General features: G+C 42.7%; 1 protein-coding gene across 4 annotated transcripts in view; it reads left to right on the forward strand.

Moving 5' to 3' along the window:
* Nucleotides 1–17,127, forward strand: part of gabbr2 (gamma-aminobutyric acid (GABA) B receptor, 2) — a 151,487-nt gene extending 134,360 nt beyond the window's left edge. For all 4 annotated transcript variants that reach the window (XM_088328360.1, XM_088328361.1, XM_088328362.1 and 1 more), the window contains 6 exons: nt 9,468–9,578; nt 9,636–9,860; nt 10,721–10,903; nt 12,596–12,725; nt 12,795–12,912; nt 14,153–17,127. In XM_088328360.1, the coding sequence (XP_088184486.1) occupies nt 9,468–9,578; nt 9,636–9,860; nt 10,721–10,903; nt 12,596–12,725; nt 12,795–12,912; nt 14,153–14,318 (933 nt within the window). In that variant the 3' untranslated portion in view covers nt 14,319–17,127. The remainder of the gene's footprint in view (nt 1–9,467; nt 9,579–9,635; nt 9,861–10,720; nt 10,904–12,595; nt 12,726–12,794; nt 12,913–14,152) is intronic.
* Nucleotides 17,128–17,810: the final 683 nt, after the last annotated feature.

A 17,810-nucleotide genomic window follows, 5' to 3' on the forward strand; every position in this document is an offset into this window, starting at 1 on the left:
ATTTTCCCCCGAAGGCGAAGTCGTCCGCGGTGTATGCTGGGATACATATGCCGCTGTTTCATTTCGCAGCCAATTTGTCAATCATCATTTGAATCGATCACTATTGGCTAAAGTTATTCGGAGGTAAAGGAGACGGATCCTTTTTATCATTTACAGGCTCGCATAGGCTAAAGGGGCAAAACAAAGCCTGCAATTGGCCGAAAAAGATGAATGTGAATAGCAAGTTTGGTTGTCTACGGCATAGATAAAACATGTTTTACTATTCTGTATTTGTAAATATTTTACTCTCCTGGATTTATTACACTCACGGATATAAGAGGACCATGGTTGCACATTATTATTGAAAGCAACGACTTCGGTGAGCTACTCCGGCTATATATTTTCCCAGTATCTTGTTTCAGAGCGATTTCGATGTTTATGTGATGGTTTTTTCTAAAAATGAAACTCAATTCCAAGTGTTTATTGTCATATGCACAGTAAAGTTGCGAGCGAAAAAGAAAATAGAAACTAAGGAATGGTTGGCATTTCTTGAATCCTAAGACTTTACCCTTCCGAATGATATTTGGAACGATGCATTTGAGTGACATCGTACGGACACCGCATCGGCACGTGTCTACGACACGTATTTGCTTCTTTGCAAGCTTTGGGAATGTTAAGGGGGTAATAAGTTTGACTGAACTATCTGACTGTTTTGTCGACGTCCCCATTGTAGCGCCTTATAATGCGGTGCGCCTTATGTATGGAAGATATTAGACCAAAAACTATTTTTGGGGGGTGCGCCCTATAACCCGGTGCGCCCTATAGTGCGGAAAATACGGTATATGATGTTGATAAATTCAAATAAAAAATACAAATCAAAATCTCATCTCATCTCATCAGCTGCACCGCTTATCCTCAGTAGGGTCGCGGGGGTGCTGGAGCCCATCCCAGCAATCATCGGGCAGTCGGCAGGGGACACCCTGAACTGGTTGCCAGCCAGTCGCAGGGCACACAGGGACAGACAACTCACTCGCTCATTCACACCTAGGGACAATTTGGACCGACCAATTCACCTGAAATGCATGTGCATGTTTTTTTTTGGAATGTGGGAGGAAACCGGAGTGCCCGGAGGAAACCCACGCAAGCACGGGGAGAACATACAAACTCCGCACAAATGTCAAATTAAAATAATAAACATTAAAATTTAACATTTTTGAATTTATAAAAAAAAATACAAAAGTTCAATAGCAATTTACAAATTAAGATTAAAAAATGAACAAATAAGAGACGTTTAAAATTAGAAATACAAAGAAAAATATAATTAAATATAGAAATAATAATGTAGAAATTAAAAAGAAAAGCAACAATTAAAAGTTTAAATTCAAAGATACAAAGATGAATAAAAATATTACAATTAAAGTCATTAAAAATAAGGGATGCAAAGGAAAATATGATTAAAAATCTAAATTTGAAAATACATGAATAAAAATGTAAAATAAACAACAATTAAAAGTTAAAATTTAAAGCTAAATAAAAAGAATAAAATTAAGCATTTAGAAAACAAAGAACAAAAGTAAATGATCTGCATTTATATAGCGCTTACCTATTCACTCACACACCAATAGGGAGTCTGCCATGCAAGGCGGCATAAGTCTTGCCCAAGGACACTTCGACATATAACACGGGGGGAGCCGGGAATTGAACCTGTGACCTCTTGAGCTCAAGATGAGCGCTCTACCTCATGAGCTAAATTTAGGAAGACAAAGATACATAAAAATATAAACATTGAAAAAACTGATAATGGTTAAAAATTAAAATTTGAAAATACAAAGATAAATAAAGAATTAGAAAATACAAATATAAATGACAATTTACAAATTGAAACTTCAAAATACAAAGATAAATATAAATTCTAAAATTTTGAAAATTCATGGATAAGTAAAAACCTTAAAAGTAAAAACAACCAGAGCATGTTGTCCTGGTCCTAAGGCAGCAAAGCAGCCCAAGACCATTTACTGTCCATGACTCCACCATAGGTCAAAAATGAAGTAGGGGAGTCCCTAGACGAAACCCACTGCTGTCACAAAAAAAAACACAAAGAGTCGTCTCATACTTGCCAAAAAGCATCTTGATTATCCTCAAGAATTTGTAAAGGTGTGCAGCATGTTACATGTGGCATAAAGGTGGCACAGCATTTGTATAAAAAGACCAGGCTGCCCACAGCAAAACATGGTGGTGGCAGTGTGATGGTCTGGGGCTGCTTTGCTGCCTCAGGTCCAGGACATTTTGCTGTGGTTGACGGAATAATGAATTCTGGTGTTTACCAGAAGATCCTGAAGTAGAATGCCTGGCTATCAGTTTGTTCCCTAAGACTCGACCGCTCTTGGATCATGCCGCAGGTTGCTTGGGGTTGTCCATCGATTCGATGATGACCATCTTCTTTTATTTGTGAGTCTGCTGATGTTTGAACAGTCCGATCCTGGATCCACAGATGCGGTTACAGACAGAGCATGCGCTGTTCCTCCATATAATCCACTCCCTGTGAGCAGTGGGAGTGCCAGAGGTCTCGGCAGGAAGCAAGTTCCTCCAGTGAAGAGGGGTTTATCCGACATATCTTCAGGATGTTCTTCATTTGGTCTTTGAACCGCTTCTTCTGCCAGACCAGCACTGCGTTGGCCTAAATGTAACTGACCATAGAGGGTACGGCGTGGCAGTCTGTGGCTGGGCATTGGAACAACATGCCCCAGCCACCTGAGTTGGCGTTGAGCCATAATGGACTCCATTCTGCAGCTGCCTGCCCTCTCCAACACCTCTGTGTGCGGCACTCTGTCCCTCTATGTGATGCCAAGGATCTTCTGAAGACATCTTACATGGAAGGTCTCCAGGCTCTTCAGATGGCGGCTGTAGATAGTCCATGCCTCACATCCATACAGTAATGTTGTGATGCATACAGCTCTGTAGACCAGCATTTTGGTGTGGAGTCTAAGGTTGTTGTTTTAAAAGACCCTTCTCCTTAGTCGACCGAAAGATGCTGATGCTTGCTTGAGACGGCTCTGGATCTCATCATCCAATAAGCAGGTGTCAGACACCATGCTCCCCAGATATTTGAAGGTGGACACCATGAGCAGGTGTTGCCCTGCTGCTTTGAAGATTATTGGGTTTGGTGGGAGGTCAACACTGGACTGACAGAGTTCCTCTGTCTTCTGGGTGTTGATCGTCAGTCCCCTTCTGGTGTATGCAGTTACAGCTGCCGAGAGAATGTTTTGCAGAGCCTTTGGTGTATGGGCAACCAGGGCACAGTCATCAGCGTACTGCGGCTCAATGATGGTCTCTGAGGTCAGCTTGGTAGTTGCCTGTAGCCTCCTGATGTTAAACAGGTTACCATCAACCCTGAAGTGGATGGTAACTCCAGCCTGCTTATCCATCCTTCTACGTAGCAGTGTTGTAACACAGACAGGGAAGATGTTGAAGAGAACTGGAGCCAGCACACAGCCTTGCCTCACACCAGTTTCAACGCCAAAGGGCTCTGATCTGTGTCTTCCAACTACCACTCTGGCCGTCATCCCTGAATGGAACTGTTCAAGAATGGTGAGAAACTTGGGTGGACACCCAAATCTCTTCAGGACTTGCCACAGTAGGTCCCTGTTCACTGTGTCAAACGCCTTTGAGAGATCGACAAAGGCGATGAACAAGTCCTTGTGCTGCTCCCGGCATTTCTCTTGGAGCTGACGTGTCACAAAGATCATGTCGACTGTTCCCCTGTCCTTTCGAAAACCACAGTGTGACTCTGGGATGACGCGTTCCGATATTGTGGAGATGAGACTGCGGAGCATGACCTTGGCAAGGACCTTTCCAGCAGTGGCCAACAAAGAGATACCCCTACTGTTGGAGCAGATGGATTTATCTCCTATATTCTTGAAGATGGTCACAATGTTGGCATCTTTCCACAGTTGCAGGACACACTCTCGTCTCCACACCTCTGAAATGTAGTGAAACATTGTCCGTGTACAGAGGTAGCCTCCTACCTTGAGAAGTTCAGCTGGGATGTTGTCAGGTCCAGGGGATTTATTGTTTTTCAGGGTTTTGACTGCATGCAGGATTTCATTGAAAGTTGGCGGGAGGTCGAGGTCTGGCAATGTAGGATGTTCAGGGAGCTCTGCAAGGACATTTGGGTCCACTGGGGTGGGCTGGTTGAGCAGGGTGTTGAAATGCTCAGCCCACCGCTCCACTATCATAGCCTGATCCTTGATTAGAGATGTTCCATCAGCAGATCTAACAGGTGCCAGGGAGCAGTTTCTGTGGCCATAGATGGTTTTTACTGCATCATAGAATCTGTGCATATCGCTTCTATCAGCGTGAGACTAGATTTCATTGGCTTTTGAGATCCACCACTCATCTTGCAGTTTTCTGAGAGTTGTATGGGCCTCGGAACGAAGGGCTTGCCATAGCTTTTATGGAAGATTGTGGGTTGTTCAGGGTGGCTCTGTGCGCCTTGTGAATTCTGTCCAGGAGGGTTCAGATCTCTCCGGCATTCTGGTCAAACCAGTCCTGGTGGTTTGGGCTGCAGTGTCAAAGAGGGTGGTGGATAGAGAGGTCCACTTCTCATCCATCTCAGCCTCTGAGATGACCAGCTGCTCAATGTCTGCCAGCCTCTCAGCTAGGGAGCTACGGAAGTTGTCAAGGTTGTCACTACTGGAGAGTTTGGCACAGTTGAGTGTCTTCCTCTTTGAACCACCCTGACGTGCTAGGGGCCGGACATGCATTCTGGCCTTTGTCAGAATCATGCGGTGGTCGGTCCAGCAGTCTGCCCCACGCATAGCTCTTGTAATGAGCACGTCCTTCAGGTCAGCCCTCCTCACGATCGCGTAGTCGATCAGGTGCCAGTGTTTGGACCTGGGATGCATCCAGGATGCCTAATATTTATTCTTTTGTTGGAAAATGGTGTTTGTGATGGTCAGGTTATGCTCCGCGCACAGACTAAGAAGTCTCATGCCATTAGAATTAACTTTTCCAATGCCATGGGCACCAATCACACCATTACAGTTTTGCAAGTTCTTTCCGACTCTTGCATTGAAATCACCAAGCAGCATGATTTTGTCATTCCTCAGAATGTGACTGAGGATGTCATCGAGTGCCTGGTAGAAGCGATCCTTCTCTTCATCATTCGATGGTGTGTTGGTGCATAGGCACTAACTAACGTGACATGTCTGCATTTTGCAAGTGGGATGCGAAGAGTCATTAGTCTTTCACTGACACCCACTGGTGACTCTGTGAGCTTCAGCAGTAGAGTGTTCTTAATTGCAAAACCAACTCCGTGAAGATGGTGTCCGCCCATGGGGTATCCCTTCCAAAAGAATGTATTACCCTCTCCCTCTTCATTGAGTGAGCCTTCCTCAAGGAGTCTGTTCTCGCTGAGCGCTGCCACATCCACATTATAGCGCTTCAGCTCGTTGGCAATGAGTGCTGTTCTGCGCTGTGGTCTGTCCAGACTGGTATCCAGGAGTGTCCTTATGTTCCATGCTGCAATTCTAAATGCTATTGTTTTTCGACCGCATTGTGGAATGTCCCGACAGGCGCGGTTTCCTGTCCGGGTACTGTGCTGAGTGGGCAATCTTTAGGCCACCTTTTCTAGGCCTTTCCCCAATTGGGGTGAGCAGTGCAGCCACTAGATAGTGCTGCTCAGACGCACAGGGGTCTGCCGGAAACAGCTGCCACTCAATCCCAGCTGCTAACGACCGTTGCCCTGTGCCGCTGACGTGCAGAGGTCCAGCTAAGAGCTTCCAGCTCATTTAAACCTGCTCCCGTCACTGGATACTCCATCGCCGCCAGACTTTTGTGGTTGGAGACTCAGGTAAAAGAGGATACCTGCGCAATGATGGTTTTTAAAGTGGCGTAAGGGGTGCGCTTTCCCCAACGCCACTATCTTGATCGTAAAGAAGATGGTTCTAGTGGCAAGGGAGACCCGAGACGACCAGCATCTTCCTACAACTTCAGGCGGCTGCCGGGATCCAGGTCTGTAGGAAACCGCCTCAAAGCGTGCCGCCACCAGCTTTTGGGATCACTCTTAGTCTGGACTCTACCCTTCGACCTGTTCGCCTTGGGTAACCCTACCAGGAGTACGAGACTCCCGCCGACATAGCTCTAGGGGTCATGGAGACGCACAAAGGGCCCCACCACGATAAGGTGGTGATCCGTCGGGACACAATTTTGCAGAAGGACAATGATCTGAACACACCAGCAGGTCCCCCTCCGAATGGCCCAAAAAACAAAATGAAGGTTTTGGAGTGGCCAAGTCAGTTCATGCTAGAGACCATCCAATACCTCAGATTGGAAACATTTTGGCAAAGAAGAGTGGGTCATAAGTCCTCTACAGCTTGGTGAAAGACTCAGTAACTATTATGGTAGGCGTTTGAGTTGTGTGATTGCTGCCAAAGGGGGGGGGGGGGGACTCGCTCTTATGTTCAGGGAGCAAATTCTTTTCACAAAGGGCCAGATAGGTTTTCATTTTTTTGTGCCTTAATAAATTGAATCAACATTTCAAAAGTTCATTTTGTATTTTCTTGGGTTGTCTGTGTGTAATATTAAAATGGGTTTGACGATCTGAAACCTTTGTGAGTGCTAAGTATGCAAAAAATACAGAAATTACAGCACTTAATTTTTTGCTAATCGGGTAAGATTTTTTTGGTAGCTTTGAAAGAACAAAATGAGGATGAAGTGTATGAAAAAAAAGTATTGGGACACCTTTATCATCTTTAGCTATCAAATCATTAAACAGATGTTAGATCATGGGCCTTTTTTTTAAATCTTTTTCTTCTTTTGAGTTCAACCAGGGCTTCCCAAAAATAAATGCGAGAGCGATTTTTTTGCAAGCAGAAATAGAAAACTTTTCCAAATATATTTGCAGGCTAGCTTTTGAATAATTTAGCGCCGCAACTATTTTTCCTCTCGGCTTACCTGTGAGTCATCCGCCATTCTTTTTTGTGTGTGTCTTTCGGGGCTTTTAAAAAAGGTAAGTTGGGGGCCAAAAATCCCTGAAGTGAACCGAGTAGGTGTGCCTTAATCTGATTGTGAATCCAGATTAGTCTTGCCCATTAGTGTCGTTTGTGTCCTGGATTAATTGAGAGGCTCGAGACAAAGTAATGAGGAGGCGCCGGATGGGAAGGCAGATTCCGCTTCTATTGTTTGGGATTTGTTTAACACTGAACAACAAAGCAAAAATGTTTTTTACCCTTTGTTCTATCTATCTATCAATCTACCTTGGTCATATCCCTCTAGAGGGGTGACCGACAGCAAGACACACACATACAATGACAAAGAAAATAAAAGGGAAATAAATAGCATTAAAAAAAAAAACACACACAAAGATTTTTGAACCATGGCCAACCCAATTGCCCAAACACCCAAACAAGTTAGGCACCTCGGCACCCAAGTATATGCTTTCTCCCCTCCAGATGAAATGGGACACCAGAAAGCGGCCATGTCACTCGGGTCAGGGTGACACAACACACTCTTTTGTTCAACAGCAGGGGCCGGCAGCTTTCACTGGTTTAGCCCTGCCGCAGCCCATCCTTAAGAACGCATCCACAATCCCACTATCCTTTCACAACACCTCTCCACTCCTTTATATCACCAACAAGAGCTCTAGCTTCCATTATATTTAGACCTCTTTCCTGCAGTGCACTCATAACACCATCCATCCACATCAATCGCGGCCTTCCTCTTGGTCTCCTTCCATTGACTTCATTGACTTTACTCTTTTTACTTGCCATTAAACCTTAGATGTAGCACGTTTAGCAATTGAGCCTTTTTTGTCTTCTTTTATCTTCTTTTTGAGTTATTTTCCAGTTTCCAGTTGAATATGGTACAGCAATACCTCGGTTATCGCGGTTAATGGGGACCAAAACCACCCGCGATAAGTGAAAATCCGTGAAGTAGCGGCGCACCTTCAAAAAAATATATATATTTTATTATTTTTATTATCATTTTTGTAGACCAAAACCACCCGCAAAAAGTGAAAATCTGCGAAGTAGCGACGCCCCTTCTTTTTTTTTTTTAGACCCGGTTAATGGGGAGCAAAACCACCCGCAAAAAGTGAAAATCTGCGACGTAGCGACACCCCTTCAAAAAAAAAAAAAATCTCATCTCATCTTATTGTCTGCACCGCTTATCCTTATTAGGGTCGCGGGGGGGCTGGAGCCCATCCCAGCCATCTCCGGGCAGTGGGCAGGGGACACCCTGAACTGGTTGCCAGCCAATCGCAGCTGCAAATCACATTCACGTTCTTCATCGACGCACGAGCCAAGTGATCCACCGCTAAGAGTCGTACAGCTGGGCGATTTTACGTCCGCCCGGGACAATCGCAGACAAATTCACGACAGGGCTTATACTTGCGCCGCGCGGGTACTTTCGGGCGCGATACGCACGACACCGCAACAAGCCGACTGGGTTGAGCGCTCAGCGCGGAGGCCGGCGCCCGGCGTCTCCCGCCCAGGCCGCGATGGCTCTACATGGCGCTACGCGACCCTCGATGGCTCCGGCCGACGGACAGGCGGCCGCGGGGGAAATGGGTAGCTGGGGGGACCTGTGGGGTTAGGGGGGGCGGTGAAGCGGAAGCCGCACCGTAGACGGGAGACGAGAATGGCGCGCCCTGCTAGGGTCGTTGGCCGAGGGGGATTCCAGCAAAAAGTGAAAATCTGCAAAGTAGCGACGCCCCTTAAAAAAATTGAATTTTTTTTTTTTTTTTAATTAAAAATACTTTTTTTTTTTTTAGCCATTACAGACCGCGAAGCTCTGAAGCCGCGAACGTCGAACCGCGAAGTAGGGAGGTCCCACTGTATTGTACTTTATTTAAGCTTTTTTCTTATGATATATATTTTTTTGTTTTCATTTTTATACTATTATTTTTTCATATAATGTTTATTTATTTATATCATTTATTTATATCGTTTTCATTTCTTTCTTGTATTGTTATCATTATTTTTATTATTATCATTATTATTATTATTATTATTATCATTATTGTTATTATTATGATTAGTATTACAGTATTTACGTTCTTATTTTATCATTTAATTTTGTTTATATCATATTCATTCTTTATATTTTGATTGTAGTTTTTCTAATTAGATAATTGTATTATTATTATTTTTTTTATTTGTTTTTATTTTTACGTTATTCTTTTTCATCATTTTTTTCCTTGTATTTTTTAAAATGTAGATTATTTCATTATTATTTGTAAAGTGTTATATTTCTGTACTGTTATTTGAATGTATTACTTCATGTTTATATTTACTTCTTTTTATTTTTACCAATTCCCCACAATTAAACCCAGCTTGAACTTAGAAATATGAAATCTGCCTGAGGGTTTTTTCCTGTTTAGATCTGCAATAAATTCTTAAGAACCTGATTGAAAAATTAACAGATCACGTTTGTCTGCTCACACCCACAGCGCACATTTTATCTGATCTTTTATGTGTTGGTGGGCACAGGCGGACCCCCACGACCGGGACATCGCCATCCGGCCCTTTCTGGAACACTGCGAGAGCACCCACATGACCATCTGGCTCGGCATCGTCTACGCCTACAAAGGCCTGCTAATGGTAAGTTAGCGTTTGGTGCTAGCAGCTAGCATCTCGCTCATGCCCCCTTTTTGGCAGTTGTTCGGCTGCTTCCTGGCCTGGGAAACACGCAACGTTAGCATCCCCGCGCTAAACGACAGCAAGTACATTGGAATGAGCGTCTACAACGTTGGCATCATGTGCATCATCGGCGCCGCTGTCTCCTTCCTGACCCGGGATCAACCCAACGTCCAGTTCTGCATCGTGGCGCTAGTCATCATCTTCTGCAGCACTATAACACTCTGCCTGGTCTTTGTGCCCAAGGTCCGAATCCAGGAGATTCCTTTACTACCTTGACCCTAGTTCAAACCCTAGCTGCAACCTTAACACTAAACCTAGTTGTCACTCTAACCCTAGCTTTGTCCCTAAACCTAGTTCCAACCATTAACCCTAGCTCCAGCCCTAACCATAGAGTCACTCTAACCCTGTCCCTATTTCCAACCCTAACCTTAAACCTAACCCTAACCTGACCCCTAACCCTAGCATACCCAAAATATAACACTATCTCCACCACTTACAGTACCTTAGTTCCAACCCTAACCATAGCTGCAACACTAACCTTAATCCTATTTAGAAACCTTACCCTAGCTGCAACCCTAAACCCAGCTGTAACCCTACGTTTGGTTCCAACCTTTACACTTGCTCCAGGCCGTAACACTAGCTGCAACTTTAACCCTAACCCTAGTTCCAACCCTAACCCTAGCACCAGCCGTAAGCCGAGCTCAGTCCCTAACCATATATCCAATTCTTATGGTAACCCTAGCCCTAGTTCCAACCACTAACCCAGGCTCCAAGCCTAACCTTAGCTGAAACTTTAACCCAAACCCTAAAACTAACCCCAACTCCAACCCTTACCATATCTCGATTTCTAATGCTATCCCAGACTCTGTAACCCTTGCTATAACACCCTCACACTACCAAAAACCTAACACTCCTGTACCTTAAATGTAACCAAAACCCTAAACCCTACCGAATCACTAACTTTAACCATAGGCCAACTGAAACCCTGAGCTAAAACCCTACCGAAACCTTAACCTTAAGTTAAGCCCTTCTGTAACCCAAACCATGCCCCTAACCCTACTGTAAACCTAACCCTATTTATTGAAGATTGGTTCTTCTGGCAGTTGATCACCATGAGGACCAATCCTGACGCTGCCACTCAAAACCGACGTCTGAAGTTCACGCAGAACCAGAAAAAGGAGGACTCTAAGACCTCCACCTCCGTCACCAGTGTCAACCAGGCCAACACTTCCCGGCTGGATGGCCTGCAGACAGACAACCACCGCCTACGCATGAGGATCACTGAGGTGACCAAAACCAAATTCAAATTCCCACGGAAAGACAAGGGCAAAATGCCCAAAGGGCCACTGCCATCATTTGGTGAAATAATTATTTACATTTTGTGTACAAATTTATTTGATACTGTGGTCAACATTAATTATGAAATGTATGACAGAGGCTGCGCGCCAGTAAAAATTTGATCATGGGCCGTAACTGGCCCTGGTCTGGACTTTAGACGTACCTGAATTAATGGCGAGTGTCTGGCATGTGGGTAGAAGGAAGGGAATCTAAAAAAGTTTATATTATCTAAAGGGAACGGGACTTCAAATTTGATAGGATTAATTTAGGATATTCATTCAAATAAACTATTTCACTAAAGTAACCCAGCCCACATAACCGAACAGCATTCAAATTGGAAATCGAAACAGTCAGTTGTTGAGGTCTGTTATGCCTTGAAGTTAAACGTCTGGGACATAGCAAGGATGGCAGTTAGGGTCAAACAGTCTTGTAGTGTGAGACCACATGCTATTATAACGATTTTTCGTCTATATGGCTTTTGTGGTATTTCACTTTGTTTGCTCGGCCGGCAAGAAGAGAGACCAGTTCTGTTCGCGGTTCCCCTTTAACGGACCAATGTTTACCAATGTTTACAAATCACACCCCAGGGGCGTGATATGGGGGAAAGCTGACACATTCTTGGAACTGGGGTGGAATGCTAATGTTCAATACTGTATGTGGTGACGGAAAAATAAATAAAATAGGAACACGTGGTCATAACAAAACAAAGGCGTACAAACTCCGATAATCCAGTGGAAACGAAAAGAAGGAGAGTCTTTGAAAAGAAAAAAGGTAAAGGTCTTTCTGGTCCACGGCCAACATAAAAAAGGAGAAAAAGATTGTTGAGCTGGGCTTACTTGCTCCACACAGCTGGGGACTTTTCTATTGAGTGGATCCCCTTAAGGTTCTCCAACACACTAGACTAGAAAATCCAAGACGTCTTCCATTTTGGCTTTTGCTTTTGCTTCCTAAAAAATCCAGTTTTGACCTTTGTGGAAAGGTTTTTCTTGAGTGGACTGAGACAAAGGTTACTCAAAACTTTAGACTACAAAATCCCAGAGCTTCTCCATGTGGTTTTTATATCTTGCCCCTTAAAAAGTCCAGTTTTCACTTTGGTAGGGATGTCTCTCTTGAGTGGACCCACCAAAAATTTTCCCAGAACCCCAGACTACCAGGTACTAAAGGTCATCTGCATTGGCTTATGTTTTTGTCTCATAAAAATTAAGTTTTTGACTTTTGTAACAAGGTTTTTATTGAGTGGACTGACACAAAAGTTCTCCAGAACCCCTAACTTATAAGATAAAAAAGGTCCTCAATGTTGATATTAGGTCTTATCCCAACTTTCAATGTGTCACAACTGGGCAAAATTTGGTATGCGTGTCTATGAAAAGACATGCTAGGTGTGTCCAGTTTTAACCTTGATGTTTTTCCTGAGTAGATTCACAAAAAGCTTTTCCAGGACCCTGGACTAAAAGATACAGGAGGTTTTCCATGTTGTCTTTAGCTTTTGTTACCTAAAAATGCCCTTTTCACTTTGGTGGCAAGGTTTTTTTTTGAGTAACTAACTAAAACGTCAACCTAAACCCTATTTTAGAAGATCGAAGATGTTTTCTATTTGGTCTGGTTATCATCCGAATGTTTGTGTGTTTTTTGTGTCTCAGCTGGACAAGGAACTTGAGGAGGTGACCATGCAGCTGCAAGACACCCCTGAGAAGACTCCGTACATCAAGCAGAACCACTATCCAGACGCCAACAACATCCTCAGCATCCGCAACTTCACAGACGCCAAAGGTAGCAGATTTAGGTGTTTTCATCAGCAGGGTCATGTGGACCAAGCTCCGCCCTTTTTTGTGGTTTTAGATCATGAGCGGAGCCTCCTGAAGAACAACTTGGAACAGAAGCCGCAGGGACAGTGGGGCTCTGTGGACCCGTCCAGGATAACCCGAGGACCATTGGAGGACATCAACTCTCCTGAACAGTAAGTGCTGCCAAAATTCCTTAACTCTTGCTCAAACCCTGGCTGCCACTCCAAAGCTAACCCAAGCTTTAACCCTAAACATAGCTCCAATCCTATTCTAACCCGAGCGCAAACTATAACCCTAGCCCTAGCTCCAACCCTAACCCAATTACCCTTCCAGTTGCCAAAGTGCGCAACCCCTTTGGGAGCCGTCCGAAATCCGAGCATCAATCCAACCCTGGGATCGAAAATCCGTCTTATTTTAGATTTGGTTGCCGCGACAACACCAAGACTTTTGCCGCCCACGCCTTCATCCTTATAATTCATGTGTTCATCATGCATCATTTAGCTTGGCGCCGCCCACGCCCCCAGAGCCCGCCCTTTATGTAAGGCGGCACTGGTAATAGTGTGCCAGGGTGCTCCCATCTCAAAGCGTTTTTCAGGAAAAGTATTTGTAATTCAAAGTTTATACTGCAAAAGAATTCATATATAAGAGAAAAAATATAAAACAAAGTTCAATATTATGCATACATCTGGCAAACATTTTTGATAACTTTACTTTTTAACAAAAGATACAATTATTGTGAGGTGAAAATTTGGTTAATTAAAAACAATAAAAAATGGATTAGTGTGCGTGCTAGGGTTAGGGCTAGGGTAAGGTCCTAGGACCAGGGTTAGGGTTGGAGGTAGGGTTAGATGTAGAGCCAAGATAAGAGTGGACGCAGGGTTAAGTGATAGTTTTTAAAATTGGGGTTGGAGTCGGGTTAGTGTTAAAGTATGAGCTAGGGTTAGGATTGGAGCTAGGGTTGCATCAGAAATTACAGCATGACTACTGTTTAAATTAAGGGTTGGAGCTAGGGTCAGTGCTGATGTTAGAGCTATGGTCATGGCTAGAGTTAGTCTTAAAGCTAGGTTTAAAGTGTTGGGTTTAGGATTAGAGTTTGGAGATGAGTTAGTATCGGGGTTTGAGCTGAGGTTTGGATTGGAGCTAGAGTTAGAATTTGATCTAGAATTCAGGGTTAGGGTTTGTGCTGGGGTTAGGTTTGGAACTAGAGTTAGGTTTACCACTACAAGTAAAGGATATAACTAGTAATTAGGGTTAGGGTGGAGCTAGGGATAGGGTTGGAACGATGGTTAGGATTGTAACTACAGTTAGGGTTGCACCAACAAGTTAGGGTAAGACTCGTAGTTTGGGTTTCAGTAATTTGCCATTCACATTTTTTCATTATTTAAAAACTGTTCTGGTCTTTTTCTTCCATAGCATCCAGCGCCGCCTATCCTTGCAACTCCCCATCCTGCACCACGCCTACCTGCCGTCCATTGGCGGCGTGGACGCCAGCTGCGCTAGCCCTAGCGATAGCCCAGGCTCTAGCCCGCGCCACAGACACGTGCCACCATCCTATCGAGTCATGGTATCGGGGCTGTGAGCCCGCCGCCAGCCATGCCCATTAGCCACGCCATTGGCCCAACTTTCACCACGCACACACACTTGCTCACACACACACAATAATGTCGTCTGGTGTGTTGCTGTTTTTCCCACAGCGGGCGAACGTAGCGCTAGCTAGCTAGCTAGCGTTTCGGCGTCATACTCACGACTCGCCTGCCTCGGCATAGCCTTAGGGCGGGGCTTTCCCTTTGCCCCCCCTGCACTCGCTAAGTCGCCACTTTGTAAATAGGCAGGATTGGTGGCAGGAAGCGAGACGTGCTAACTGTTAGTTTTCCTATTTACACACCGGGCAAAGTCAAAAAGTCAAGGGGGGGGGGCTTTCTTGATCCAAAAGACATAAAATGAGCAATTTTGGGCAGATGAAGCGTATAAATTTGTCTTGTTACAATGTCCACAAATTATAATTATATTTTTGATTTGTTTTGTTTACTTATTTGAAATTTTAACATGCATTTCTACATTTCTGCATCACAACAACAGTTTTTCACCATATTGTCAAAAACTTGAAGCCAAACATTTTTAATAATAAACGTATTGTAAATAAATGTAATTGTAAAATGTAGTAACATTATGAATATAAACTTTATTACAAATCAAAATCATGGCAGGTGAAAATAAATCAATTAATATTTAATACATTTAGTCAATATAGCGTAAACGTAAAAAGAGATTAAAATTGAATATTAAATAAATTACATTCTGTAAATGAAAAAATAATTAAATGCCCCCCCCAAAAAAGTTTTTTTTTAATCGTGATCACCAAACAGCTACTTTTATCGATTTATACATCGTGCTAATCTGTGTTTAAAATAAAATAAAAATTAATATTATAAATTTACACTCAAAAAAACTTTTGTGGTCTTGTTACCCGACATTACTTAGCGCGACCCTTTCAAGGGCTGTCAGAATTTCGAGTGTCGTCATTTGGAAACCCGATTCCCGTCGCCGAAGTGCACAACCTCTTTTCTTTGAGGGCCGTCTGAATTCCGAGCGTCGTTAATTGGATTTCTGATTTCCGTCACCAAAGTACGCAGCGCCTTCGAGAGTTATCTGAATTCAGAGTGTCGTTGTTCTGACTATTGTCATTCTAAGCTCCAATTTTATTCGCAAAAGCGCGCACCCCTATAAGGCCCATCGAAATTTTGAGTGTCCACATTTGGATCCCCGATTTTCGTCGTGACGCCTTCAAATGGTGTTGGAATTCCCAGCTTTGTCATTTGGATCCCCGATTCCTATTGTCAAAGTGCGTGACCCCCTCGAGGGCTGTCAGAATTTAGAGAGTTGTGATTTGGATGTCCACTTTCCGTTGTCAAAATTCGCGGCCCCCTCAAAGGCCGTCGGAATTCCCAGTGTCGTCATTCGGATCCCCGATTTCCATCGTCCCTTCGAGGGCCGTCGGAATTCCAAGATTCGTCAAATTTTTCCGTCAAAGCACACGCCTCCGGCCTCGGTTGCTATGGAGATTTGTCTTTTTGGGTTGTCTGGAGCCAATTTGTTGTTTTTTCACCATCGGTGTCTTGGTTTTTACGTTGTTGTTGTGTTGTTTTTTTTGGAGGGGAGTGGTTGGAAAACGGGATCTCCGTGCCTGTCGTTTTTTTCCACTCACACAACACAGCTCCTCCCTTTCTCGGTGAGAAACTGGACTCAAGTTCGGAACTGAACCGGAACCTGGAGGCGGAGCTTTCCCTGGCTCTGCCCCTTTTTCCCCAGGCTAGCGAACTGGACGCCGAGCAAGTTTTTTTATTCTGTGACCTTGGACGTGATTGTGTACGACCTTCAGGTTTTTTTTTTTAAATTATTGTTTGTTTGTTTTTTTTGAATGAATTTTCCCGAAGATGGCATGAACTCAAACGTAAACTTCACGAAAATGTTATAAAGACTCTTTTTGGAGTAGAATGAACAGACAGAAGCAAACGATCGTCAGCTTTTTGATTTGATTGCCCAAAATAAATTTTTACTGTTTATTGTATTGCAACATGAAAAGCAATTGGTTCATAATTGTTTAGTTTTTTTAGTTTTAATGGCAAAAACCATATGGCCGTCGTCGTGATGGCAATAAAGTTGTTGGGATTCTAATTTGGAAGAAAACAAAAGGGACGATTTCAGGAAAGTGATTTGATTGGCTTGGAAAATTTTCCTCAGTAAAGTTAAATTCTGCAGACTTTTTTCTTCTTAAATTAAGTTTTCAAATAACGATTTTAAAAAAGTAATAATTTTTGATTATTACTTAAAAAACATGTATGTGGTCAGCCGGGCAAAAAAGGAAACTGCAAAAAAAAAAAAAAAACTGCACGCACAAAAAAGTGCAAAAAAAAATCCCTATTAATAAAAGTATTAACTATGATTAATATTCATGAATAAACAGTAACCAAAAGTTTTTTTTGAATGCAATAAGAAAAAATGTTTATGTTACCAGTCAACTGCAGTATATAGATATTTATATATATAAATAGATATATAAATATGAAATATATTTCAAAATTGTGTGTCAAAGATCTTTAAGTACATTCTTTTTACAAAATGCGCCACCTTTTATTTTGAAAATCTTGATTTACAGTATCTATAGCGATATCCTGTACAGATGAAGAGTAGTTGAGTGGAAGCGTTGTTCAAAAAAAAGTCACATTTTGGAACACCTGAACATTGTTTTTTTTTTGTTTGTTTCTCTGGAGGGTGCGTGTCATAGTGAATGGGGTTTTAACAATTTAATTTTCCTTTTCTGGTCTGAATGTTCGGGGCAGCCTTTTTTGCTTTCACATCATCGTTGAATAAAGTGAGACTGAAAGTGACTTTTGGATGTCTGTGTTTGGGCTCTGTGTTTTGTTTTTAAAAACTAAACATAAAATAAATAATAAATAAAAGCCCCAATTTGAAACCCTTAACACAATATAACTCAAACCCTAAAATGAATTGAAAACCCAAATAAAACCCTAATTTGGTACCATATGAGGTTTCATACCTTAATTTGGCACCGTAGTAAGTTTCAAGAACCCAATTTGGTACCGTAGTAGGGTTTTAAAACCATAATATGAGACCTTATAATGAAATTAAACAACTAGTAGGGTTTAAAAATCCCAATGTAAAACCATAGGAGCCTAAAAAATCAAAACCCTAATTTGTTTTCCTAGTAGGGTTTTACAGCCCTAATCTGAAACACTACTAGGGTTTCAAAACTAACAAGAAGCACTAGTAGGGTTTGAAACCTTTAGTTTGAAACAATGTAAAACCCTAAAATAAGTTTCAAAATTAATTCAAAACCATGTTAGGGGTTTGAAACCCTATTCATAAACATTAAATAAAATGTAAAACCTTAACTTAAAGCGTTTAATATTTGACCATTAGATGGCACTGTATTTTTTAATGCGAATGAAAAACAGTGCCGCAGAGCACGGGCTGCAAGATGACAAATATGACAGCAGCTTCAAGGTAGGGATACCAAGTAAAATAAATACAAATTTCTCGACCTATGGTT

This window comes from Urocampus carinirostris, chromosome 2 (genome assembly GCF_059441175.1).
Source record: "Urocampus carinirostris isolate Australia breed hairy pipefish chromosome 2, RoL_Ucar_1.0, whole genome shotgun sequence".
In the NCBI taxonomy this organism is placed as follows: domain Eukaryota; kingdom Metazoa; phylum Chordata; class Actinopteri; order Syngnathiformes; family Syngnathidae; genus Urocampus; species Urocampus carinirostris.